General features: G+C 41.2%; 1 protein-coding gene across 5 annotated transcripts in view; it reads right to left on the bottom strand.

Annotated features, from left to right (window-relative positions):
- The window catches only part of Exoc6b (exocyst complex component 6B), a 436,866-nt gene that overhangs the window by 99,898 nt on the left and 310,065 nt on the right, over positions 1 to 26,903 (bottom strand). For all 5 annotated transcript variants that reach the window (XM_060383430.1, XM_060383428.1, XM_060383429.1 and 2 more), the window contains one exon: positions 2,415 to 2,488. In XM_060383430.1, coding sequence (XP_060239413.1) covers positions 2,415 to 2,488 — 74 coding nt within the window. The remainder of the gene's footprint in view (positions 1 to 2,414; positions 2,489 to 26,903) is intronic.

Genomic DNA, 26,903 nt, shown 5'->3' with positions numbered 1-26,903 from the left:
ACAGGCCAGATGAGTAGGAAGCACGCCTGCGGGGAAAAACAACACCAGCATCAGGAAAGGGGACACTTGGCAGCATACGGAACAGAAAGCCAAAGCCACTTCCAAAACCAGCAGACAATAACACAGATTCAATTATGGCCATCTTCATGATAATGAGAGTGCTGGGAAATGAACCTACTGCTTTGGGCAGGGTTCTCCCCAAGGCAGAACCAACACACGGTCTGGGTTGGTTGTCGGGCAAAAATGGAGGGAACATGGCAAACTCTTACCGGATGACTAGTCTTATTAAGACTAGTCTCCACTCCCAATTTAATATTCTGCTTTACGATTGTGAGGAACACAAACAACATGAGACAACCATGTCTGTCTCATCTTAAGTCCCCTATAGTCCTACTTGTATTTTGAGCATCTGAGAATGGCCTAGATGAATGAAAGGAAAGATGTTTTCAGAGAAGAATGTGATGGGATCATTTTGCAGTATGTCAGCTACCTGCTAATATAGCCTTAAACTAAGAATCTTGGTGAAATCATCTAGGTCAGAAATTATCCCTTTCCAACTGCTGTAACACAGAAAGCTGTGAATAGAATTTGTATGACACACTGAGTAAGAAGAGACACAGTTTTCCATGATCAGTAAAATGCTGTAGTTTGGGCTTTTACGGTGTAAAGATCACAAAGGAAGCTCTAGGTGTGAGAATGCGGCACCATCATGACTCTCAGCATCTACACTCCACTGCTCACTGGCTCACAAGTACCTGGGCACTCGGCTCGGTCAGGCCCCCACTCTGGATATGCTTTCCCATTCCCCCTCAGACCACACTTTTTTAAAAAAATACTAGTTGCTTTCCACAGGTGCCGAAGCCACAAACTACTGAGAATGACAATATTTTCTTTGCATGAACAGTGAAAAAGGAAAGACTTTTTCTTTAATATGTTCTTCCAATGAAAAATCACTTTCTGTTTTCCAAGAAGTGTGAACTGGCTTAGAGGTTTTGGAGAACAAATTCCAGTGGGAGGGAACAGATCCCCACTCAGCCCTAAGATAGAATCTCTTCCCGCTTTAGATCAAAGTCTGAAACTTGAGCAACTCTAGGTAGAAGGCGTTCAGTGTGTGTGAGAGCCCCAGTTCTGACAGTGCTAGCAAAGCCTTATGAAAAAGAGAACCCCTAACCCAGCCCCCAAATATTAAGTTGACACACGTTTCCAGGACGTGGTCTGAATCCTCAAACCTTGGTGGGTCTATAGACACATGATTCTGTTGAACAGGGCTTTCCGGAATTGTCATCAATGACAGATTACACTACCCATCCACAAGGGTCCAGGGCTAGCTCAGGCCATCCATTACGGGTTAAAAGCTATTCCGGCAGGAATCCAGTCACAGTGGTAAGGAGGTAACCCAGACAAGGGGTCCTACAGCTTTAAGAAACACTCTGGGCATCTACAAGTTTTCAGAATGCAAACTATGTCAGCTCTGAAAACAAGAGGCACTGCATCATTATGGCAGGAGAAACAAAGCCAGCCCCCCCTTCTAAAACAGACAAAAAAAAAAAGATTGTTTTAATAGGAGAGAAACATCAGTCATTGATGCTTACTTCATTCACTTTCTATCCAAGCCCATCCATCTTCAGAGTGAAGAGATGACAGAGCAGTTGCGGCTCTCCCTTTCGGCCCCCACTCATCTTGTTCTACTATGCCCACCACCAGGACCCACCAACCCACCCTTTCCAGTCTGAAACAACAGCCCTATCGGTGGTCTTTCCATCTCATGGGCTTGCCAGGGCTCAGGTAGACCTAAGCACTGGCCTTCATCATGATACTGTAACAGGACTTCCCATCAGTCTAGCACAATTGGTCAGAACCTTTCCCAAACCATCCTCAAGCACCAGAACTCTGTTGATGATGGCTGACTATCTTCCTATAAGGAGGCAACAGAAGGTACGAAGCGACAAGCAAAAGTCAACAAACCAGACTAATAACCCAGAAAGGAAAACATTTCGTTTCCTTCAACACTTCTGGCCACATTATCGACACACAAAATTCTCCAGGCTGGCAGTCTCTGCATCAGTGCACCTGCTTAGCATGGGTTTGACGAGTCATCTTTTCGCTGTGTCTGCAGAAGTCAATGGCCACACAATGGATCACATCACTTGAGGGTCACTTGAGTCCCTCTACTCTGTGGATCCCTCCTCCCACCCCCTGCCTTCCCTCCTACCCACAAAACCTTTACTCCACCATTGCTAAGCATCTCAGATAGCTAAATAAAAGAGGTGGCCTCAAACACAGGGAAAAGCCCTTAGGTCTCCAGTGTGAATCACCAATGCCAAGCCCCCTCCCCTCCCCTTTTCCTTAAGACCTGATGGTCTTCAGTCACACATCTTAAAAGAAAAACAAAAAACAAAAACACAAAGACTTACTTGTCTCAAGTCGATGAAGGCCAACTGCAGCGTGTCCTCCTGGAACCCAGGCACCGGGCCGGATCTGGCAAACTCTGTGGGAAAGAAAAGAGGATAAAAAGCGCCTTTAACTAACCATGGACAGGGAGATTGGCAGACGGATGACAGGGAAGACAAGAGAGGCTGGGGGAGAGGAGGACTGAGCTTCTAAGGAGTCATGTCTCTCTCCCTTCAGCTTCTTTGTTGGCCCTTCAAAATTCGTGTCATCAAAACACCATTAATTCCAGCATCCTGACAGCAAGGAAACTGTACTAATTCGACCTGAAATTTATTCCCATGAGCCGCGCTGGGCTTCAGAGTATTTGTTTTGTGAATGGACAAACAACTTGCAAAGGAGGAAGGGAGGGGGGAAAAGAAAAAAGTTTTTCCTCTCAACACAATAAAATCTTCAGCTGAGAAACTCTTTTCAGTTCCGAAAGCTATTTATATTTCAGATCGCTGAAGGAATTTTCTAATTTCACGCCTGTCACCTCATTCCCTAGGCATTTATCAAAAAATATTCCCTTCCACATCATTACTTATTCCCTCACCGATTATTTGTACTATCTCATGGGCGCCAACCTCCTACACCACCTACATGCGTGCACACAACTCGCAGCTGCTGCGCTGCCACAGTTCCCTTGCAAAGCTAGGCAGCACGGGCAGATGCGAAGACGCCCACCTGGATGAAGCTTGCTCCAGGGTGTCACGGGGCACTGGCACATGCTTACCCTTCTACTGCCCTAACTTTAACCTCCATGCTACCTTAAAATCTCTCTTCCCTCCACCTGTTTCCTCTTAGGCCAAAGAGGCCACATGGATGGCTCTCTGCAGTTTACAGCTGCACCTGAGATCATGCTCCCTCATAATTCTGGCTTCTATTCTCATTAACAAGAAAGAAATGCTTAGGGCTGCAGGGACAAATGCTAGCACAGTTAGAAATGTCAACTTTTATCATCCCTGAGCTTTGCTCACTAGGAAAGCAAAAGGTCTGAAGTTCCCTCCACACAGACAAGCATGCAGCACAGTTAAGATCTGGGTAGTCACTGTAACTTCAATTATTCTCGTGAAGTCAAAGCATGATACGTATTTCATATCCATCCACTATTTACATTAAAGGCAGCCCAAGTACATACAAAACATAAAAGAAGTATTTTCCTTTTAAACACATATTCCCCTAAATGGAATTATAGAACTGGTATATTCTTTTTCTTTTTTTTTTTCATATACAGCTAGAAATGTATAAGATTCTTTACATACAATAAATTCAAAAGATGATACACAATTATTACTATTTGTGTGCCTTTGTACTTCCCTTTCCATCCATTTTGAAACCATAATAGCCTTACATAATATCACTGATATTTTTAGTTTTAAAAATTATAATGCCAACAACTTAAGACTATACAGACAAGAGAACACTATATGAAAAGAATTATAAATCAATACATTAAACTAATTTAGATATAGTACAATGTGGTCTATACAAAATACTCTTACTGTAGACTTTTCAAATAAAAAGGATGCATGGAACAGAGATCAGCTCTGAACAAAAATTTAGTAAAGCAACTGTTTCCTTTGAGAAGAAAACTCACATGCCACTTAGAATTCAACATTATCCAAAGGAGGACCAAGAAACTCAAGTTTTAAAAGAATAAAGTTCTAAAACTACAAACATTCAGTGAACAGCATGTTGATGGGAAGCTTGCCACAGCATACCCTGTAAATCAACAGTGATGTGCAGTAACCAACAGCGCGATCACATCTGGTACACAGGGACTGTGCACCCTAAACGTACAACTGCCTCACCTGATGCTCTTGGTGAAGGAAATTCTTGGAATCACCGTGATGGCTCTCTTTCCAACAGCCTTGCTGAGTGGTCAGTCTGCGTACGCTTCCACCAAGGTTGACAGATTACCTTGAGTAGTCCTGTGTCATTCAAGCCAGTGCTGCCTCATTTTGAAGCATTTCAAGTCATCTCTATCAGAAGGAGCCCAGCGGCTGGGATGTTTGGCTGTCCTGTCTATGTCCACTCAACAGACTTCCCCATGACACACCACTGGAAGGCTTGGAAGCTAGCTTTATATTTATGCTACTCCTCGCTGAGCATGCTCCCTTGGATGACAGGTAAACTGATTCAGGAGTCTGGATGTACTATATGCTGAGCTTTCACTCACTTTACAGGCCTGGTTTTTATGATATACCAAATTGGAGGTTCCCCAAAGGCATGGCAGCCTTTGATTTATCCTTTTATAAAGAGAACCAGAGAACATTAACTATGCCAGGTACAATAAAATCTCCACAAATCACTTATAAAAATGTCTAATTACTGTAAATTCAAGTTCATTTTGGACTTTCTCTTCTTTTTTCTTCTTCAGTACTGAGCATCAAACCTAAGGTCATACATGCTATACCAGTGCTCTATTAATGAACTATACTCCTATAATACTTACAATCACACAATAGTAAAGGCAGTAAATTCCTTGGAGATAAAGACCCTATCTCAAAGCTTAACGAGTATTCAAAACAGTAGATGCTCAACAAATATGAGCATATTTTAGGTTTCAATTAAACAAGTTACATAAAAATCAAGATTCACTAAACACACAGACTCAAAACTGAGAACAAAAGTCTCTGGGGTGTTACAGGTAAGGTCCTTAACCCAGGTGTCAATTTGCAGGATCATAAACTAGTGAATTCCATAAAATCTCAAATACAATAATTTTAAAGGGGATGGTCGTGGAGGTCACAAGCACCAGAACCGGAGCTCTGCTTCTCCACTTACCAACTCCCATGTTCAATAGATGACTTAGCCCACATACGCCTTCAAAGTCATTATTTCAGAACTTCGCACTTATCAAGTCACACATATAACGCAGCTGGCCAAGTGGCAGGCATACCATAACTGATTATTCTTATAATGGATTTTGTATGTGTGTGAATATGCATTTCTCCACAAAGAAAGGTTCATAAGTTTTACTGAATTCTCAGAGGTTTGAAAAGAGGGATGACTCAGTGAGCAGTCATTTATTTATAGGAAAATTTATAGGCAGATACTTAATTATTTTGTATTAAGGGAGTTAATATGCCTAGTCTGTTATTCCCAGCAAGAAAAATTTCATTTATATTATAAAAATTAATACATGAAATAAAATTTCTATAACTGTAATTTAAAAGTCTCAGAAATATGACCTCCTAGACTAAGAATCTTATAAATTCATAAAAATGTATTAGTAAGTACATATACTAGTAAGAAAAGTAAATAATAAAAAAACCAAAGTAACAATTCATTCAGAGCCTGATTTTAAGTAGATAAAATATAGTACGCATGGGAATCATTCCAATAAGCACGGACTTCGCAGTTTTAGTCAAGGCGAAGGGCGATTTCTTCTTTGTGGTTTATGAGCTCCCACACCCCAGGAAGAGGAAGTGCAAGGACGCAGGCAGGCTGACATAGAACAGCACTGATCAGCAGCATTTCTCCTTGTGAAGAGATACAGCAGGACAGGCTGACATGCACAAATTCTCAAACACCGCCGGACAGCTGGGAAGGAAAGCTGGTATGTGGACAAGCCAATTTCACATGTACATGGTAAGGGCCCGAGAGCCATGGACTTCTGACATGAATCAGAGCCAAGTGGAAGCAGAAGACAGTCATGGACTATTCTTTCTTGGACTTTTTTCTGGAAAGTAGGTTTTTAATCTCTCAGTGACTTGTGTCAGCCTGAAAGTGTCCACAGCCTAGAGTTCCACAGGGCAGCCTCAGCACCATCCAGGAAATCAAAAAGCCTTCTTCATTTCACATAGAACCAAATCTTCCTTTTCACCAGTTCCTGTTGCTTGTGGATAGGTCCAAATACTGGTGAGCTGGCATCTGCTTGCAAGTTAAACTATATAGTGGTTGTAAGCAGTACCAAGTCACAGCACAGAGCACCCCCTCTCCGTCCTCTCCTGTCCTCAGGAGGGACTCACTGAATGCAACATGGTGCCAAGTCCTGACTCTGAGATTCACTGTGAAAACTGGAAAAAAAAAATCAGTGTAGAAACTGGCAACTAACTGAAGACTGTGTAGGAAATGTTAAAAGGAGGCTCACAAAGTTACAGTAGAGAAGGCACATAGTGAAAAAGATTCCAAGGAGAAAGAAAAGCACAATATCCTACAACCTCTGACGTTCTTAATGCACGAACCTTTGAGATGTGGTCATCATTTTAAGAAATGTTAATTTTCAAAATATCATTTAAAGTTAAAACTGAAATAATGTTCACAGTCTAAGAAAGTTACCAAAGGATAATAGAAAGAAATGTAGTTAACTTCAGGCTTTTTTTTTTTTTTTTTGTTTAGGTTTCTTTTCAGGAAGAAAACAAAATGCTTTAGAATAAAGAGTGCTGAGTGTTGAGGATGCAGTGGGGAGGTGAGTGCTTGCCTTGTGAGCACGAGAACATGAGTTCGATCCCAGAAGCCAGATAAAAAAGTCAGCTATGATGATACATTCTTACAATCCCAGAGTTACAGCGGTGGATCCCTGAGGCCTGGTGGGTCCACTGTTAAGATCCAATAAAGGCCCATCAAGAGAAAACTATTTCCTTCTTGCCAAGAGGATGAAATCTCGGCTAGAGTGGCCATTTCAGCTAAGCAGGGTTAAAGAAGGCAAGCTCAGCTTATACCAGTTAAAGAGATAGGCAGAATAATCATCCTTTAATGAGATGATGGACTTTTCTTGCCAGATTTCAAGCCCTAGGATCCTAAAGGGCACAAACATGGGCTTTTGTAAGTCTGCTTAATTTCTGAACTATTAGAAAAGCATAACTTTTCATTTTCCTTTATTTATTTATTTTTTTAAAGCACACACTCTCTAAAGCTTTGGGCTTTGCTCTTTCTCTTAAATTCCCTTCCCTGACTTATGGGAGCCTGCCATCATGTGACTGACCTACATGTTTTCCTCAAACAGCAAGGTCTTTTTGTGTTACCCATCTCTTCTTCATTCTCTTCCTCGAGGCAGGTATCAAGATTCTCAGCTTGCCAGCATGAAGTTTTCCATCCTTAAATTCTTTTATTAATGGGAGCAGATCTAATTTCCCTGCTATCATCTGGTGACCACAGAGGAATTCCCCAAATTTTCAAACAACATAGTCAAGTAAAGAGCAAGTCTAAATAAACAAGAGTAACAGCACCTGAGGAATGAAAACCTGGGTTGACTGCTGGCTTCCACAGGGACATGCATATGCACAGCTGCACGCACATAAAACTCCCACACAAGCCAAACCAAAACAATAGCAGTCTGTAATCTCTATAATCAAACAGAACATTAAAAAACAACCCATTTTTCTCCCTCATTCCGTTGCTCATACCATTGCACAAAACATGGAACAGAGTCCATATTAAGTGACCCTGGAACATTTTAGACTACTAGAGTTCTTGCAGGCTTACCAGTATTAAAACTAATGCACCATTTTATAGGTAAGGAACAGCGTCTGTGCACTTTCTTTTTAAAGCTCTTTTTCTTTATATTTTTATTAATTACAGTTTATTCACTTTGTTTCCCACTTGTAGCTCCCCCCTCCTCCCTTCCTGATCCCACCGTCTCTCCGTCTTCTCTATCCATGCCCCTCCCCCAGTCCACTGACAGGGGAGGTCCTCCTCCCCTTCCTTCTGATCCTATTCTATCAGGTCTCATCAGGACTGGATACACAGTTATTTTAAACCAGCATATGAGGCATTAGATACCATCACAGCAGTTCCAAACTAAGCGTGCTTTAATGCCACTTATCCCTGGAACTGCAACCTAGTTTCCTTTCTGCTTTTATATCTCAAGTGTCCTTTTGCTCTGCCTCCTTCCTCAGCACCCCTTTCTAGTTTCTCTTGGTTGCAGGAGTGTTATTCAAAGCCCACTCAGTGACCACAAGAATCCACAAGCCTCTAGCTGTGAACACGTCTGTGGATCATGTAGCCTGCTACAGTCTACTCAGTCACTTCCCTAACTGCATAATTTCTGCTCCCTCCCATATGTAGTATATATTATAACATATACTATATATACATACACACATATATACATGTACATAACAAATGTGTTTGTTTGTTTGTATGTCTGCATAAATGTGGGGAAAGCTAAAAAAAAGATAGACAGGACATTCAGAAATTAATCTAAGGCAAGTTTGGAAAACTGAACATAAAATTGATTCTTCACCTATTGTCCACAAAGCAAGTACAGTTTTAAAAGAAAGATAAGCAATGGGAACAATGTATTTCCAAAAAGCAAAGCCAATAGCATCTGACAGATGGGCGGAACAGCAAATGTGAGAGAAGAACAGAATTTGTTTAGACAAGCGACAAAAGACCCCAGACAGCATCAGCATACCACTGCTCCAGGGAGCATCCAGTTCAGACAACATGCAACAACACTCTTGCATGACTGCTTTAGGATTACGGTTTAAGCTAGTGCCAATAAGAAATTCAGCACTACATAGACTAAAGTGTGTTAGTGCTTGTTTGCATCTTAAGATCATGTCAGGTCACAAGTGTTTTTTTGTGGGATTGAAAAAAATAGAAGCTGTTGTTGCTGTATTAACACAATGGTTTCCTGGTATCTGGCTCCCTGGAGCAGTAGATAAGGGGAGTGTTAGACTAGAGGATGGCTCTGGGGAAGCCAGGCCCTCTTGCATCACTTCAAGGTGGCTCCAGGAGGCTAATTGGAGAGGAGCTGATAGAGTCCCTGGGGAATCCACTCCAGGTCCTGTTGGTCAGAGAGAAGCTGGCCAGAACATAAAGAAGGGAGCTCCGTGAAAGAATCATGTCAAGAAAAACAAAAGGAGGGGGAAGGGGCAAAGAAGATGGCTCCTACAGACCCAGCTCTTTAGAGCTCTCTCTCACTTCAAAGGCGGGCAGAGCATAGAATATTGTGCCTACAGTTACCAATACAACATTGTATACCTGTGTTCATGTATGTGTTTTACCATACTGAGAATGAATAAAAAGAAAACAACACAAAGCGAAGACTTGATCTAGAAATGACCCCAGACTCCTGTGGATATGGCTATAGACCTTGACTTTGTAAAATTCTCCTACCAAAACCATAATGAGAGGAACTTGGAGGAGCCATGCCCACACATGCTTTGGATGGTGTGACTGCTGCACTCTTGTGTGTGGCTCTGGAGCCACAGTTAGCTCTGGAGTCATGCTCGGAGTGCAGCCCCCAGAAAGACGGAGGTCGGGGCGGGAAGTGGGCAACAAGGTGTAGAGAGCGGCCAGGCCCGGGGAGCACAGCACTGCAGCAGACCCTACGCAGACCCTGGCGAGGAAGGCAGTCGGCCCAACTGCAAACAACTCGGAAGAGCCACGGTCAGTGCTGCCCTAGAGCTGCATTGAAAGACCTTGGTGGGGCAAGTGAATCCTGAAGCAAGTCTGTAGCTGGGTCGCAGTTAGAGGCTAATTCTGACAACTCAGAGACTCAGGCATTAACTCAGAAGGTGCTGTCAACACACCTGGGATAGGCTTACCACCTAGAACCCTGAAACATATCAGCGTTCTTATGAAGGTCCAGGCGACCCAGTGACCACAAGCATCTAAGCCTCCAGCTGTGAACCCCACTGTGAACCGTGCAAGCTAGCTCCAGACTGCTGAACTACTTCCCTAGCAGCACGCTTTCTGGCACCTCTGTAACTGATACTTAAGGTTCCCTTCCTCTACGTTACGGAGAGGCGTGACCATTTAATGACTGTAACGATGGAGAGCAGCTCACTGGAGAGCATGCTTATATCTGCAAAGCCCTGAATCAATCCCTAGAGTCTACAGAAGTAAATAAAGGGTGACTGCCGAGTCATGTTCTGCCCTTAGGAATGAGACCAGGTGCCCTCACAAAAGAGCCTGAAAGTCTGTCCAGCTTTAACATGAGAAGTGGATCCCTAGAGCATGCAGAAGCAAGGTGCCACCTCTGAAGCAGAGGGCAGTCCAACCAGATAACCCAATGTGCTGCTGTCTCAATCCTGTACTAGTCTCCAGAACTGTGAGAAATAGTCTAGTCTCCAGTCTCCAGAACTGTAAGAAATACATTTATTTTGTTTATAGGATACTAGTCTCAGGTATATTGTTATAGTAGCACAGATAGAATTCTAAGACTTATCTGTCTGAAACAGTCTGTAGAGAACAAAAGAAATGTAAATGTATGTTCCTTCAAATGTACAAACACCAATGCACAGCCACCCAAATAACAAAAGAAGCAAATACAGTAATATGAAAGGAAACAAAAACATTGTTTATAATTGATCCAAACAATGGAGGTTTTCCAACTGCCTGAAAAACAATTCAAAACAATCATCTTAATCATGATAGGCAGAGGACAGATAGAAAACTTGGCAGAATTAGGGAAACAATACACCAGGAAAATGAGAAGTTTAATTAAAAAAAATTGAAAACATAAAGAGAGCAAAATAGAACCAAATAAGAGAGTGGAGAGTGAAGGACAACAGGACAGAAAGAAAAAACTCAACAAAGTATCTTCTGCAGGATGGACTATGAAAGAGTAAGTTAAGTAAACAGAAACTTTTAAAACTGCTCAGAGGGATAGAAAGAAAAAAATTAAGAAAAAAGGACAAAGTGTAAGAGTCACAAAGAAGAAGGGGAAATGGTCAGAAAACTTAAAGAAATGATATTTACCTCAGACCAGTTCAAGAGGAAGATCAAATGCCAAGATCAGAGACTAGGGAGATGTCTCCGTTGCTAAAAGCATTGGCTGTTCTTCCAGAGAACCTGGATTCTAGTCCCAGCACCTACATGACAGCTCACAATGGTCTGTAACTTCAGTTCGAATGGATACAAAGCCCTTTTCTTGCCTCCACAGGTATTGCATACACACAGTACACACACAGGTAAAATACTCATGCATGTAATAAAATAACTTTTAAAATATTAAAAAAAAAAGAACAAAAAGGCAAGGTCAGATCTGAGAAACTGGTCATAAAAAAGGGCTATGCCTGTAGCCATATTGGACTTTTTTCAATTAAAAACTGTACAAGCCAGGATTAAGTAGGGTGATACACTTACTGTGCTCAAAGGAAAAACAGCAAAAACAAACAAATAAACAAACCAAATCCTCCCTAATCCAAAGTCTAAAACCGTGCAATGGTGTTCTTCAGAAACAGAAAAAGGGTAGACATTCCCACACAAAGACAGAAGGAGCCCATTAACACGAGATCTGTCTAAGAAAAAGCAGAGGAGGCCTCCTCAAGAGAAAGCAAGAAGCACTAACAAATAGCATAAAAATTCAACCATGTGGAGCTTACCAGTATAGGCTGGGCAGGTGAGTTCAGACTCTGAGACTATGCAAAGCACTTCAAATTCGGGGTAAAAGTTACAGAACCTTTAGACATTATTATTATTATCATCATCATCATCATCATGCCTTAAGGAAACCAACAGTGAATACAGAACTAGAAGAGTGGCATTCAGAGCAAAAGGGGGGAGTGTATTTACATGAGATTGACATTGTTACCACTCTGAAACAGAAAATACAACTATAAAATGGTTTATTTAAATCCCATTGGAAACCAAATAGCAGATTCCACTTGAAACAGTGGGGCACCTGTGTGTGGCTTTTAATCCCAGCACTCAGATGGGAGTAGGTAGTTCAGCTATTCAATTTCAAGGTTGCTCTCCACTACACAGGGAGTTCAAGGCCAACCTGGGATACATGAAACCCTGCTTAAAAACACAAAATCAATAAGAACAGTAAGAGGAGCTATGCACCCAAAGCATAGTATTAGAATAAAACCCCAAAGAGTACAGCAAAACAGAGAGAGATAAAGCAATGAACTGTAAAACAATAAACCCTCAGGAAAATGGCTAAGGCAATTAATTATATGTCATATACTTAAATGTTAAGTAGATTAAACTCTGCAATCAAAGACACAAAGGAATTAACATGCTAGGTGCTAGAAATTCATTTTTGCTTTGAGGATATGAAGAGATAAAAAAGAACAATCCACACAGCTGGTGACCATGAGAACAGTGTGCTATCAGACCAAAACAAACAGAAAAAACAAACAAATGACAAAAAAACCAACCCCAAAATAACAACAACAAAATCTCATCAAGTAAAGTTGAATTCAAAGAAACTAGAAACAAGACAAAAAATTCCAGAATTAGGAAAGGGAAAATAAAAATTAGAAATAAATATTAGAAGAATAAAAAAAGGTCAAGGACAAGATGAAGGAGGGGTGGGACTGTGAGGAGTTGAGGGAGGGGGCTACAATTGGGATATACAATGAATAAACTGTAAAAAAAATCAATAAAACTTAGATATATGTATTTTAAGATAAAGGAAATTAAACCTTCAGCTAAAGTTGGAAGGAGGAATTTAAAATAAGAAAAACCATTGACAAAAGAGTAAACAGTACAGAGGATACCAAGAGACAAAAAAGAAGCAGGAAACCTCTGTGGACAAATCCCTCATAAGGAGACTTCTGTGGACACACCCTCCTGGGGAGACCTCTGTGGAATTACACTATTGGACTCTGCTCATCTTTCTGTTAGTATTTAGGCAGCCTCCTTCTGGGTTGCCTAGTAACCTATGATTTCACCATGTGTCACCCACCATTTAGATGCACCCGGCAGGTATAGTTTAGCTGCTCTGGACCCCTGCCTCTTACCCCTCTCTCTCTCTCTCTCTCTCTCTCTCTCTCTCTCTCTCTCTCTCTCTCTCTCTCTCAGCTCTTGCTCTCTCCCTTCTCCTACTCTCTCCTCTTTCTCTATCAGGGCACCCCATCGTCTCCCCCTATCACCTCTCTTTCTCTCTTTCCCCATCTCCATCCAATAAACCTCTTTCGTATAATATCTGTTGTACACATCATCATTTTACCTTCTTTAATTATGTTTCTTTGCTGTATCTCCAGGGTTACCAATCCTTTCATACTTCTGTTTTGACTTCCTTTCACTGAATTTTCTGTTTCAGTTACTGTAGTTTTTAGCTCTAGAAAATCATTTTTTCCTCTACCTTTCTCTCTCTGTATTGGTAAATGCATTTTGCCCATTTATGTTTTCAACACCTCTCCATAGTTCCCAGAACATCTCTTGAACAGTTCTTTTAAAACTTGAGCAATGTGTGCTAGAGAATGTTTTTTTATACTGTGTATCCAAATGTTGATTTCTGCACCTAGAGTTCTGGTTTCAATGGGACTTTGGCATTGTTATGATTATGATGAATCTCTGTCTTGGTATTAGGTTTTTTTTAAAAATTTTTCTTTTTTACATTAATTACAGTTTATTTATTTTGTATCCCAGCTGCAGCCTCCTCCTTCATGCCCTCCTAATCCGACCCTCCCTCCCTCATCTCCTTCATGCTCCTCCCCTTCCTTCTCACCCTAGCTTATCAGGTCTCATCAGAATTGGCTGCACTGTCTTCCTTTCTGGCCTGGTAAGGCTGCTCCCCCCTCACGGGAGGAGACCAAAGAGCCAGCCACTGAGTTCATGTCAGAGACAGTCCCTGTTCCCCTTACCAGGACATCCACTTGTATACTGAGCTGCCATGGGCTACATCTGTTCAGGGGTTCTAAGTTATCTCCATGAATGGTCCTTGGTTGGGGTATCAGTCTCAGAAAAGACCCTGTGCCCAGAATTTTTGGTTCTGTTGCTCTCCTTGTGGAGCTCCTGTCCTCTCCAGGTCTTACTATCTCAGCCTCCTTTCATAAGATTCCCTGCACTCTGCCCAAAGTTTGGTTATGAGCCTTAGCATCTGCTTTGATACACTGCTGGGTAGAGTCTTTCAGAGGCCCTCTTTGGTAGGCTCCTGTCCTGATTCCTGTTTTTTTTCTCTTCCAATTTCTGTCCTGTTTGCCTTTCTGAATGAGAATTGTTCATATTACCCAGGGTCCTCCCTCTTTCTTAGCTTCTTTGGGTGTACAGATTTTAATATGTTTATCCTATATTATATGTCTAGTATCCACTTACAAGTGAGTATATAGCATATGTGTCTTTCTACTTCTGGGATACCTCACTCAGGATGACCTTTCCTAGGTCCTACAATTTGACTGCAGATTTCATGATTTCCTTGTTTTTTATCACTGAGTAATATTCCATTGTGTAGAGGTACCACAATTTCTATATTCCTTCCTCAACTGAGGGGCATCTGAGCTGTTTCCAATTTCTAGCTATTACAAATAAAGCTGCTACAAACACGTTTGAGCAGATGTCCTTTTTGTATACTTAGGGGTCTTTTGGATATATGCCTAGCAGTGGTATAGCTGGATCTTGAGGAAGCACTATTCCTAATTGTCTGAGAAAGCACCAGATTGATTTCCAAAGTGGTTGTATAAGTTTACATTCCCACCAGCAGTGGAGGAGGGTTTCCCTTTCTCCACATCTTCTCCAGCATGTGATGTCACTTGAGTTTTTGATCTTAGCCATTCTGATGGGTGTAAGGTGAAATCTCAGGGTTGTTTTGATTTGCATTTCCCTGATGACTAAGGAGGTTGAGCATTTCTTTAAACATTTTTTTGCTACCACTTTCTGTTTGTTAAGTGAAGAGCTGAACGGCCAATACCCGGGCAAGAGAGGATAAGGCAGGTCTTCTAGGCTCAGGGAGAGAGTCACCATTTGGACAGGACGAAGAAGGATGTACCAGGGTGAGACTAAGATGCCATGTGGCTGGAAAGTAGGCCAGGCCAATCTTGGCGGGCTAGAGTAGCTGAGTATCTGCCTAGCTACAGGCCTAAAGCTATTATCCATTAGTATAAAGGTCTCTGTGTCATTATTTAGAGCAAGGGCAGGCACAGAAAGCCCATGCTTTTACACGTGTGACTGGTAGCAGACCTTTCAGAAGCAGCTTCTATTTAATCTGTTCCTAGCTGTGGGCTCATGCTCTTGTACCTTACAGTTTCTGAAATTAGACATTTGAACCTAGCAATGTGGTAATTATAGAATGTTGATTTTTCATGTTGTTAAAGTTGGCATTTTTTCATTATTATTCTTTTTAATTTTTAAAAATTTATTGTTTATTACAATTTATTCAGTCTGTATCCCTGCTTTGGCCCCCTCCCTCATGTCCTCCCAATCACACCTTTCCTCCCTCTTCTCCCTCTATGCCCTGTCCCTAGTCCACTGATAGGGGAGGTCCTCCTCCCCCTTCCATCTGACCCTAGGCTATCAGGTCTCATCAGGACTGGCTGCATTGTCTTCCTCTGTGGCCTGGTAAGGCTGCTCCCCAAACCTTAGGGGGAGGTGATCAGAGAGCCAGCCACTGAGTTCATGTCAAAGACAGTCCCTGTTCCCCTTACTAAGGAATCCACTTGGACACTGAGTCTATGGGCTACATCTGTGCAGGGGTTTTAAGTCCCCTCCATGCATGGTCCTTGGTTGGGGTATCAGTCTCTGCAGGGACCCCAGGGCCCAGTGTTTTGGCTCTGTTGGTCTCCTTGTGGAGCTCCTGTCCCCCCAAGTCTTTCTATCCCCCCTTCTTTCCTAAGCTTCCCTACACACTGCCCACAGTCTGGCTGTGAGTCTCGGCCTCGATACCTCAGTCAGTAGAGTCTCCTGCTTCCCATGTCTGTCCTGTCTGCTCTTCTGAATGAGGGTTGGGCAACTTCCCGGGGGTCTTTCTTGCTGATTAGCTTCTTTAGGACTATAGACTTTAGTCTGTTTATCCTATATTATATGTCTAATAACCACTTATGAGTGAGCATATAACCTGTGTGTCTTTCTGCTTCTGGGATACCTCACTTGGGATGATCTTTTCTAGTTCCCACCATTTGCCTGCAAATTTCATGATTTCCTTGTTTTTAATAGCTAAATAGTATTCCACTGTGTAAATGTACCACAGTTTCTGTATCCATTCCTCAGGTGAGGGACATCTGGGTTGTTTCCAGCTTCTGCCTGTTACGAATAGAGCTGCTATGAACATGGTTGAGTAAAGGTCCTTCTTGTATACTTGAACATCTTTTGGATATATGCCTAGGAGTGGTATAGCTGGATCTTGAGGTAAGGTAAACAAGATGGACATCAGAAGAGGGAGAAAACAGGGACTAAGACAAGAGCCTATCACAGAGGGCCTCTGAAAGACTCTACCCAGCAGGGTATCAAAACTTATGATGAGACTCATAGCCAAACTTTTTGCAGAGTGCAGGGAATCTTAAGAAAAAAAGGGGGAGATAGAAAGACCTGGAGGGAACAGGAGCTCTACAAGGATAGCAACAGAACAAAAAAAAAAAAAAAAAAAAAAAATCTGTGCACAGGGGCCTCTTCTGAGACTGATACTCCAAAGAAGGACAATACATGGAGATAACTTAGATATATACCTAGCAGTGGTATGGCTGGATCTTGATGAAGCGCTATTCCTAGTTGTCTGAGAAAGAGCCAGACTGATTTCCAAAGTGGTTGTACAAGTTTACATTCCCACCAGCAGTGGAGGAGGGTTCCCCTTTCTCCACAACCTCTCCAGCATGTGTTGTCACTTGAGTTTTTGATCTTGGCCATTCTGACGGGTGTAAGGGGAAATCTCATTTCTCTGATGACTAAGGACGTTGAAAATTTCTTTTAAGTGTTTCTCTGCCATTTGATATTCCTCTACTGAGAATTCCCTGTTTAGCTGTATACCCCATTTGTAAATTAGATTACTTGGTTTGCTGCTTTTTAACTTCTTGAGTTCTTTATATCTATTCCGGATATCAGCCCTCTGTCAGATATAGGGTTGGTGAAGATCCATTCACAATCTGTAGGCTGTCGTTTTGTTCTGACAACAGTGTCCTTTGCTTTACAGAAGCTTTTCAGTTTCATGAGGTCCCACTTATTGATTGTTGCTCTTAGAGCCTGTGCTGTTGGTGTTCTGTTCAGGAAGTTGTCTCCTGTGCCAATGAGTTCTAGGCTCTTCCCCACTTTTTCTTCTAACAGATTTAGTGTGTCTGGTTTTATGTTGAGGTCTTTGATCCACTTGGACTTTAATTTTGTGCAGGGTGATAAATATGGATATATTTACATTTTTCTGCTTGTGGACATCCAGTTGGACCAGCACCATTTGTTGAAGATGCTTTCTTTTTTCTATTGTATGTTTTTGAATTCTTTGTCAAAAATCAAGTATCTGGAGGTGTGTGGGTTTATTTCTGGGTCTTCTATGCGATTCCATTGGTACTGGTTTCTATGCCAGTACCATGCAGTTTTTATTACTTTTGCTCTATAGTACAGCTTGAGATCAGGGATGGAGATACCTCCAGATGACCTGCTATTGTACAGGATTGTTTTAGCTATTCTGAATATTTTGTTTTTCCATATGAAATTGAGAATTGGTCTTTTGAGTTCTGCAAAGAATTGTGTCAATATTTTGATGGGAATTGCATTGAATCTGTAGATTGCTTTTGACAGGATGGCCATTTTCCGTATATTAATCCTACTAATACATGAGCATGGGAGATCTTTCCATATTCTCATATCTTCTTCACTTTCTTTCTTCAGAGATTTAAAGTTTTTTTTACTTGCTTGGTTAGAGTTACACCAAGGCACTTTATGTCATTTGTGGTTACTATGAAGGGTATTGTTTCCCTAATTTATTTCTTAGCCATTTTGTCTTTTGAATATAGGAAGGCTACTGATTTTTTTTTTCTTCTTTTTTTTTAGTTAATATTGTATATAGCCACTTTGCTGAAGGTGTTTATCAGCTGAAGAAGTTCTGTGGCAGAATTTTTGGGATCACTCATATATACTATCATATCATCTCCAAATAGTGATTCTTTGACTTCTTCCTTTCCAATTTGTATCCCCTTGATCTCATTTTGTTGCCTTATTGCTCTAGCAAGGACTTCAAGTACTATGTTGAAGAGATAAGGAGAGTGGGAAGCCTTTCCCTGTCCCTGATTTCAGTGCGACTGAAGTGCAGAGGCCCCGGATCTCACTTGCAGGCATATGTGGTGAGCTCAGAGGTCCCACAGTGTCCTACTCTCAATGTGGGTCCCCTGTCTGGCTCTTAGAGTAAGGAGGCCCCTGTACCTGGGGTTATGCACTCCCCGACACTGCTGCACACTGGAGCAAGAGGAGCAAGGAGGGTGTAGCCGGACATGCAGGGGGTCGATAGTTCGCCACTCTCAGACCCCTGAGACATCCACACGGGACCTGGATCCAATCTTTCCCAGCTCATGGGTTGTCCCCTCTAGGCTGGGAAGCCTCAAAGTTGATGCTGTGGCTTCAGTTGTCCATCCACTCACCTGTTTTGGAGTTTCAGATCCTCTGCCCTTCAGAAATGGTTTGTAGGGGTCACTGCCTTCTTGGAGTCCCAGAAATCATTATTATTCTTGGTAATTGTTTTTGTTTTGTTAATTTGGGGATCAAGAGTTATTTGGTATGTAAATTCCAGACTTCTCTCTTAGTGAGTCTTTATGCTTCTTCTGGACTATCTAGTTACTTTCTATTTTTCCCCAATCATGTAGTTACACTTAAATGGCCTCTTCCAATGTCAAAGTCTTTTTAACTTATAGTCTCCCCCAACTTCTAGTTCTTGCTTCCTGCATGTGGACAGAAATGTGATCACAGATGAGATCTTTTCTTTAATGTTTGTTTCCAAAGGGGGTTAAAGATGAACAGAAGAAAACACAGCAGTCTATTAACTCTTACAGAAACATCACTGCACAAGATGAAGAGGAACTTACAATAATGACCACAGCTCTTTCTTTGAATCTCTGCATTAGAGTACAACATTATGACAACATGGCCTTTTTGTCTGTTCCTGCTCTGTACAGCTATATGTAAACTGCTATGAGAAAAAGCTCATGGCTGCCTGCCTTTGGTCTGTGAATTGGAGATAGAAGTTGCTATTATACTAAGAAGAAACTGATGAAAATTAACCAAAGTGTTCAGGTGAAACCTATAAGCCTCAAACAGACTGCAGAGCTTAAAAACACACCAGACAGACCCTCAGATAACAACTCCTTTGAAGGGAGGAAACAGATTGCTATTGCTTCCCACGCCATCCAAACATATTTGTATAACATGACCTGACAATTATATGATGTGATGGTCTGAATATGAAATAAACCCACAGGCTCATGCATTTGAAGAGTCAGTGTCCAGTTTAACGGTACTGTTTAGGGAGGTCGTAGAACCTAGGAAGTGCAGCCTTGGACTCAGTTTATACCCTCATCCAACGTTTAGTTCGTGATTCCCAAATGTGGATAAAGATGTGCCCTCTCAGCATCCAGTTACTGCCATCACACCTTCTTAACAAATTAAGGACATCTAGCCCTGTGAATAGACTCCTCCTTAAGTTGCTTCTGCTCATAGTTACCATACAACAAAAACGAAACTGACATATACAGGTTAGTATTTTATCAAATGAATTGAAACTGTTATTTACACAAAAATCAGGAAATAGATGCTTAGAGCAGCACAGTTCATGATTGCCAAAGTGATAACCCAAAGCCCTTCAGTGGGTAAACGGGTACGTGAATGCACGCGATGGATTATTGCGTAGTGCTAAAAGGCAATGGGCTCTCGAGCTGCGAAAACCATGGGGGGCATGCGTGTTACTGAATCAAAAATAACTCAGTCCTCAGAGGCTGTGTGCTGAGTGGGTCCAACTCCATGACCTTCCGGACAAGGGAGAAGTATGGAGACAGTAAACAATGATGCTAGGCAGCAAGACAGGAGGGTATGCACAGGGAAAAGAACAGAGAACCTCCCGAAAGCAAATGATTCTCTATGACGTGACAATCGTAGACATATGCTATTATGTGTTTATCCCAACCCTCAGAATGTGTCACACCGAGAATGACCCCAGATGTCAGCAGCTAAGGGCTTTAGGCGGTAAGGGTGTGTAAGTGCGCTGACTCCAGCAAGTGTTAGCACACTGTCGAATAGCAATAGTGCATTAATTGATATCAATAGGCGGCTCAGTGTGGTGGCGCAGGAAGTGTGGAGAAACTTTCTGTGCTGCCCAGTAGATTTGCTTCTAAATTAACACTGCTTGAAACTATAAAAAGTATTCTTTTTAACAATAGAGTAAAGTAAAGATTAACTATAATTTACCTTCAGTGTTTCTTTGTAGGAAATATGATTAAAATTAATAGGAAATTCCAATCCAGTGTTCCAAATAGATTTAAAAAATGAAGTTCAATTTTCTCAGCTTCTTTTGCTGTGTAGTGACTGTGTACTAGGATAGCCAGGCATGGCCTTTCAGTTAATTAGTAATTAACACCCATAAACTACACACAGCAACAGCATGAGGGGCCTTTCATGGGGTTCTTAGTCAACAGACTTGATCTGGCCAAGCTGCATGCGGTATGCCAAGGAAGTAAGAGGCAGGGACCTCAGTGACTGCTGCAGACAGAAGACAGCTTCACTCCTGGACAGACACCACGCCAACAGGAACCAAGGCAGAAAAATGGTTTTTCTGTCTTATGTAATAGAGAATAATCAGTAAAAAAAAAATTAAAATTAAGGAAATTAGTAGATTAGCTCTCATAAAGCAAACTAGAAAATTATTTTGTTTCAAGATGTAAAGGAAGGAAATGTAAGTTCCTTCTAAGTCATGGAGTCCAGGCAATTGGAACCTTAACAGAGACCAAGTGCTATCCTTTCCCTAAGGAAACAGCACTAAAGTTACTTTAGTGACTTTTTTATTGGACCAGTCTTATAAAGGAAGATGGAGTAAGCTAGGACTATGCATGTCCTATTACATGGTGGGAGCTTTAACCTTAATATTCCATAGATAAATAATAGTCAAGATTACTGACAATGCCCTAGGTCTTAAACTTGTAACCCTGAAATCTGAAAAGATGAAAGGATCACTTGTAATTGCTGAGAACTTCCAACAGATGAAAAACTGAGGCCAAGAAGGTTAAGTCAGTGAAACCATTCAAATACAACTCCTGTATTATTTCAGCATGTATCTCCCACCCTGGAATGTCTGAAAACAAATGTTCACATTACCTGTTCCCTTGTATACATAATGTATATTATTTCCCATTCACTTAGATAATAATGAAAATCATAAAAATTACAAATATAGAGAAAAATCACAACTTTCTTCTTCAGTCTCTTACTGCTTCATAATTTGATGAAATACGGGCAAATTTCACAATAGACCTTTCTAAATTAGGGTGAAAAGAGGCCTTTCCAAATTAGTAATCAACAGTGCTTCTGTGTATAATCTTAGGAAAGTTGAAGGTCGGCCATGAAAAGGGTGGGCTTCCTGAGAGATGACAGAGACTGCGTTTAAGTTGTAACTTTATATCCTTGATATTTTTTACTGTGCTCTTAGAGACTTAATCTTAGCCATGTGTTTTTTCAGGACTGATTATTTTGCTGTATGAACACATTCCTAAACCCACAGTCATCTGAAATTTAACATTATGAGGGGATTCTATAGGCCATTTAAAATAATAGTAAAGCTGATTCTATAGAAAAGCACTAAAAAGAAAGCTGAGCTCCTATTAATTTTTCTAGTAGATACATTAGAGTAAGATAAAAAGTGAATAAACTGTAATTAATAAAAAATAAACAAAATTAAAAAAAACTAATTTTTAAAATAAAGAATGGATTTTGTCTAACTCAATGTATGTAATAAATTTCAAAATAAAATCAGTATTTTCAAAATTGAGATCTTTTATATGTTTTTCAAACTTCGGTATTTTATACTTTGTTATCTCTGACTCGCCATGTTTTGATGCACCCATTTACGCTGGCAGCTACATTTCTGGGCAAAACAGCCCTGGACCCTAACTGTGAGGAATGCAAACACAAATGAAGTGTAAACAGTGAGCATACAGTGAGGCGGGAGAACAACCCAACAAACCTTCCGAGTAGTAAGAACAGCTTCTGGATTGGCTGGGGCTCAGAGCTGAGGCGAATGCCTTGTGATAACTTACAACTGCCACTCATGCCAATGCGATAAAGCTTATCCAATATGGAGACAGGACAACAGCAGCTTACTCCCACAGTTCTAGAAGCTGACTAGTCCAACACCATGCCCTGGCAGACTTAGAACCCAGCAGGGGCCTGAGCCATCATGTGCAACCGGGCCTTCTCCCGTGCACTCACTGATGAAAGGGCAAAGGAACCCTCTGGGAACACTGAGGAAGACCTGAATCCTACTATGCCTATCTTGCCCTGATGTCAGAAACGCTTGCTTGTGGTTCCACTTTCTAATCTCTTTGGGTTAGGATTTTTATGTATGAATTCGGAGGTGGCAAACATTCAGGGCATGGCATGCTGGTAGAATATGGAATTATAAACATGCCTTGTTAGATCATAACAGAGGTACACAATTTATTCTTCCATATGCCTGTGGGGAAACTGTGTTACCTGTCCCCAGCCCTCCCTCTGTATGCTCTCCTAAACTCTTCTCTCCATCCTACTTTGCCCTCCTGTATATAATTTATTTTTTCCATGAAAACAAATTGCTTTTGGAAAACTTCCATTGATGATTTTTTTTAATACAGCTGATTCTGGACAAAGCTCTTTGCCTTGGTTTTCAGGCCAGGTAACAACTTTGAGCTACAACTGCAAAGTGTTCCATAGGTGAATAAAGTAAGCTGGGCTTGGTGGTTCAAATCTGTGACCCCAACACTTGGGAGGCTGCAGCGGAAAGAATATCATTTTCAGGCCAGCTAAGGACCACAAAGAGGTCCAGATAGTGTGAGATGAACAGCAAGATCAAAACTAGTATGGTTTGAATATGAAGTGTTTGAATATGGTTTTGTGGGAGCTGGTGTCTGACTCTTTTGTCTGCTCTTGGGACTCCTTTCCTCCTACTGGGTTGGCCTTGCCTAGCCCTGATATTAGGGTTTGTGCCTAGTCTTACTGTATATTGTTAGGCCGAGTTTAGTGGATATCGCTGGGGGAGGGGGAGGGAGGAGGGAGAGCGCTGCTCTTTTTTGAAGGGAAACAGAGGAATAGTGGCTTTGGGGAACAGGGAAGGTAGAGGGGGACCTGGGAAGAGTGGAGGGAAGGGAAACAGTGCTCAGGATGTATACATAAGAGAAGAATGTTTTAAAAAAAGACAAAGGCAAAGAAAAAAAAAAAGGCAAGCTCACCTCATGGGAAAAGTTGGACACCAAGGAAATGATTAAGGTGGACTCTACTTGTGATGTTCCCTGTGTTCAAAGAGGTAAATTTAAAAGAAATCAGCACAGCTCTTTCCAAACTGAAAGCAGATGATGCTTCTTTTATTTACATTTCCTGGATGTCTTTACAATGTGCAAGTCTACAGACAGTATACTCTAAATTACAGCCCTTGCGAGCCAATCAAGTAAGTGCGTGGATCCAGACATCACAACTGTAGCAGCAAACTTGCTTAAATATTATGGGAATCAAATATGGCCTTGAGGTGATACAATAAAGAATTATCTGGCCTTTGACCCCAGTTTTTAGAATAAAGTTTCAAAGCTCTGTAATGTTTCAAGGGATAGTAGGGTCTTCTGCCATTTATAATGTGTTCCTTCTGACAGTGATTGAGTTTATGCCTAAAAAAAGTGACTCATGCTGTGATCTTGGTGAGCTTTAAGTAGAGGGTTGACTATGTCAAAAGACATTTGATTTCCTAATGTGCTTTCAGTCCTTCTGGAGAGGTCTAGTGAGAGGACTGGGAATATAGGTTGAGTTCAATCGTGTGGGTAATTTTTTTATACACACGTGCTTATGCAGTGGAGTCCACAGAGGAACTATGGACACAGAGACTCAGTATAGTTGCTACCTAATAAAAATGCTGATTTGCTGAAGGAAGAGATAGATCCATAAAGCCAGGCCATGAAAGATCCATACACCCCTTCACCTAATCAGTCCTTTGCATTTCTTCTGTTGGTTTATTTCTTAGTGCTCTATGAGGAAGCTATAATTCTAAGTAGGACAGAACTTCCAGTAAGTTCTAGGCTCTTATTAAGCCTGGGGGAATTTCAAGGGAGTCCTGAAACTGTGGTCAGCTCAGAGAGGCGCGGGTGGTTGAGGGAGGACTGACTTATAAGTCCTGAAGTCTGAAATTAGGCAGTCCCACAGGAATTGCCCTCAGCGTGTGGGGTGCATTAACCTGTGCTGCTGAATCTGAACTGCACTGCGCCATGAGCCACCCAGCAGCATTCAGAGAATTCTAGTCAGAACATAAATTTGATTCAGATTAAGTGCTGCACATGCGGATACTATGTTCATGCATAACCTTGAGAGTCTAGCCATACTTGTTCCAGAAGAAGCAATATGAAAACCAATGAACTTGGAAACAAGCAGATAATAGCATTTCCTCCAATGAACAAAAATGCTCAAAGACATTAAAAGTTTTGCTGCCAGAGATCATTTTTGAGATGTTAGAGGAAGAGGAGCCCTGGCTTTTTTAAAGGAACTCAGCATTTCTTATGCTTTCCAGTTTTTCTTTGTTTGATGGCATTGTTTTAGAATTGGTTGGGATTTATACTCTCTAGACAATTTTAATGTCAAGTATTACTACAATGACCCCAAATCCATGTGAAATCCTCCAAGTGAAGCACTATTAGCATAAGTACTGTCTGTCACTCTGCATCCATGGATAATACATTTCTTGTCAAAAGTCAAGTGCTAACATTAGAACACATAACAGGCACAGGGCTCCACCTAGGATGACAGTTTCCTTTTTCCCCCCCAATATCAGGCAAATAAAAACAAATAAATAAAGAGCAACATGAAAACACAGACAAAAAGATAAGAATCTCTGCCATTGATTCAAATGATCTGGGTGGAAGCTTTTAGTGAGGGGTCAGAGGTGGCTGAGCAGTGCAGGTGCCCTGGAGAGGTGGGAGGCATTAGCACTCCAGAACTACTGGAAGAGAGACAATGGCACTTAGGGAGCATTTAGGGTTGAAGAACAAGGTACACAAGCAATTTCTTCCCATGACAGACTGCTCTTTTTAAAGGGCAATCTTAAGTAGTAGGAAGCATAGGAGATGTATAAGCATTTCAAGTATTAAAGGCACTTCTGTCTTTAAAATGGTCCTTGTTGAAATAGCCTTCAAAAATGCTTTTGTAGGGCAGAGTGGAGAACCTCGCCCTTCTTCCTGGTTAGTTGCCAGAACAGGGGATTATGCTACATCTTGTTTCCATCCATTGACAAGAGACATATGACAGAGATTCCAGTGAGTCAGAGGGAAGGGCAGGCCTCAGGCAGTCTGACTGTTGGGATTAGGTTAAAACACAACTCAACATTAAGGGAGCTGAATTTCACTGAAAAAGTGAATTATTCAGAGAGAAAAGGGAAAGAGAGAGAAAGAATGTCAGGGCTTTACACAAGCTTTATTGATGCTACAAAAAAGTTAATAATTGTTTCTCTGTTCTTGGTCCCTTGGTGTTATTTAAAATCTAAGAGTCCAGCATCACCAGGTTATGAAAATATGAGAGGATAACATCAACACTTAAGTCTGAGGGTCCTCTGCAGCACCTACCCACTTTCTTCATGAATTTAATCAGCTCTAGGAACTCTAGTTTTTATCATGATACTTCCAGACTATGCTCTTTCTCAAATCTTCTTTGGTGTTCTTGCTAAAACAATGTGTTTGCAGAGCTTGGAATCTCTGCAAACATCCTTCATCATTTGAGACATGTTCATGCAGCATCCCTAACTGGAAGATAGGAAACCTGAAATTTGAATGTTTCTGGTTGCTAGCATAACTCAGTGGAAGAATGCACACGTGTCCTCACATGACAGCTACAGTCAAGTCTGTTGCATCAAAAATACTGCATTTAAAAAATATGGCGCCTTACCAGGCCACAGAAGATGACAATGCAGCCACTCCTGATGAGATTTGATAGACTAGGATCAGAAGGAAGGAGAGGAAGACCTCCCCTATCAGCAGACTTGGGGAGGGGCATGTGTGGAGAAGGGGGAGGGAAGGTGGGATTAGGAGGGGAGGAAGGGAGGAGGGAGGGGTTTATGGGGGATACAAAGTGAAAAAAGTGTAATTAATAAAAATTAAAATAAAAATATGGCATAAAGATTACTTTAGCTTCTACAGTAAGGTCCATGTGAAAAAAATCAACTTTGTATTTAGACTTAGCTCTCACTTCCAAGACAGTTCATCATATATATTTAAAACCATCATATATACTTCAAAACCAAAACCTGAAACAGTTCTGGTCTTAGAGATACTCACAACTTATATTAAAATATACTTGCTGTTGATCTGAAATTCAAACTTAACTTGGATGGCATGTTGCCTTTAACTGATAACCCTATTTCTAAGTGAATCTGCTTCTGGTCTAACACTCTCTTCTGCATTTTTCTCACTTTTTTTTTCTCACAGTAGTATTTGAAAACAGAACACTATCATGTTACTAACACATTTAAAATGACAGTTCTCAATGTCTCGGAATCCAGTACCTAGTACTTACTAAGTTTTGTAAGATTTAGCAATGATGAAGGCTTGTATTGCCTCCTCCATCAACCTGACTTCACTTTAAACAACTTGTGGGTACAATGAACTTGCCTAATACAGTAAACTTTTATTTCCTCTCAATTTGTTCACACCACTACCCCTAAGTACATA

The sequence above is a fragment of the Meriones unguiculatus genome, chromosome 5 (assembly GCF_030254825.1).
Source record: "Meriones unguiculatus strain TT.TT164.6M chromosome 5, Bangor_MerUng_6.1, whole genome shotgun sequence".
Classification (NCBI taxonomy): domain Eukaryota; kingdom Metazoa; phylum Chordata; class Mammalia; order Rodentia; family Muridae; genus Meriones; species Meriones unguiculatus.
Note: the sequence above shows the minus strand (reverse complement) of the source record. Positions and strands in the feature narration are given on the sequence as shown.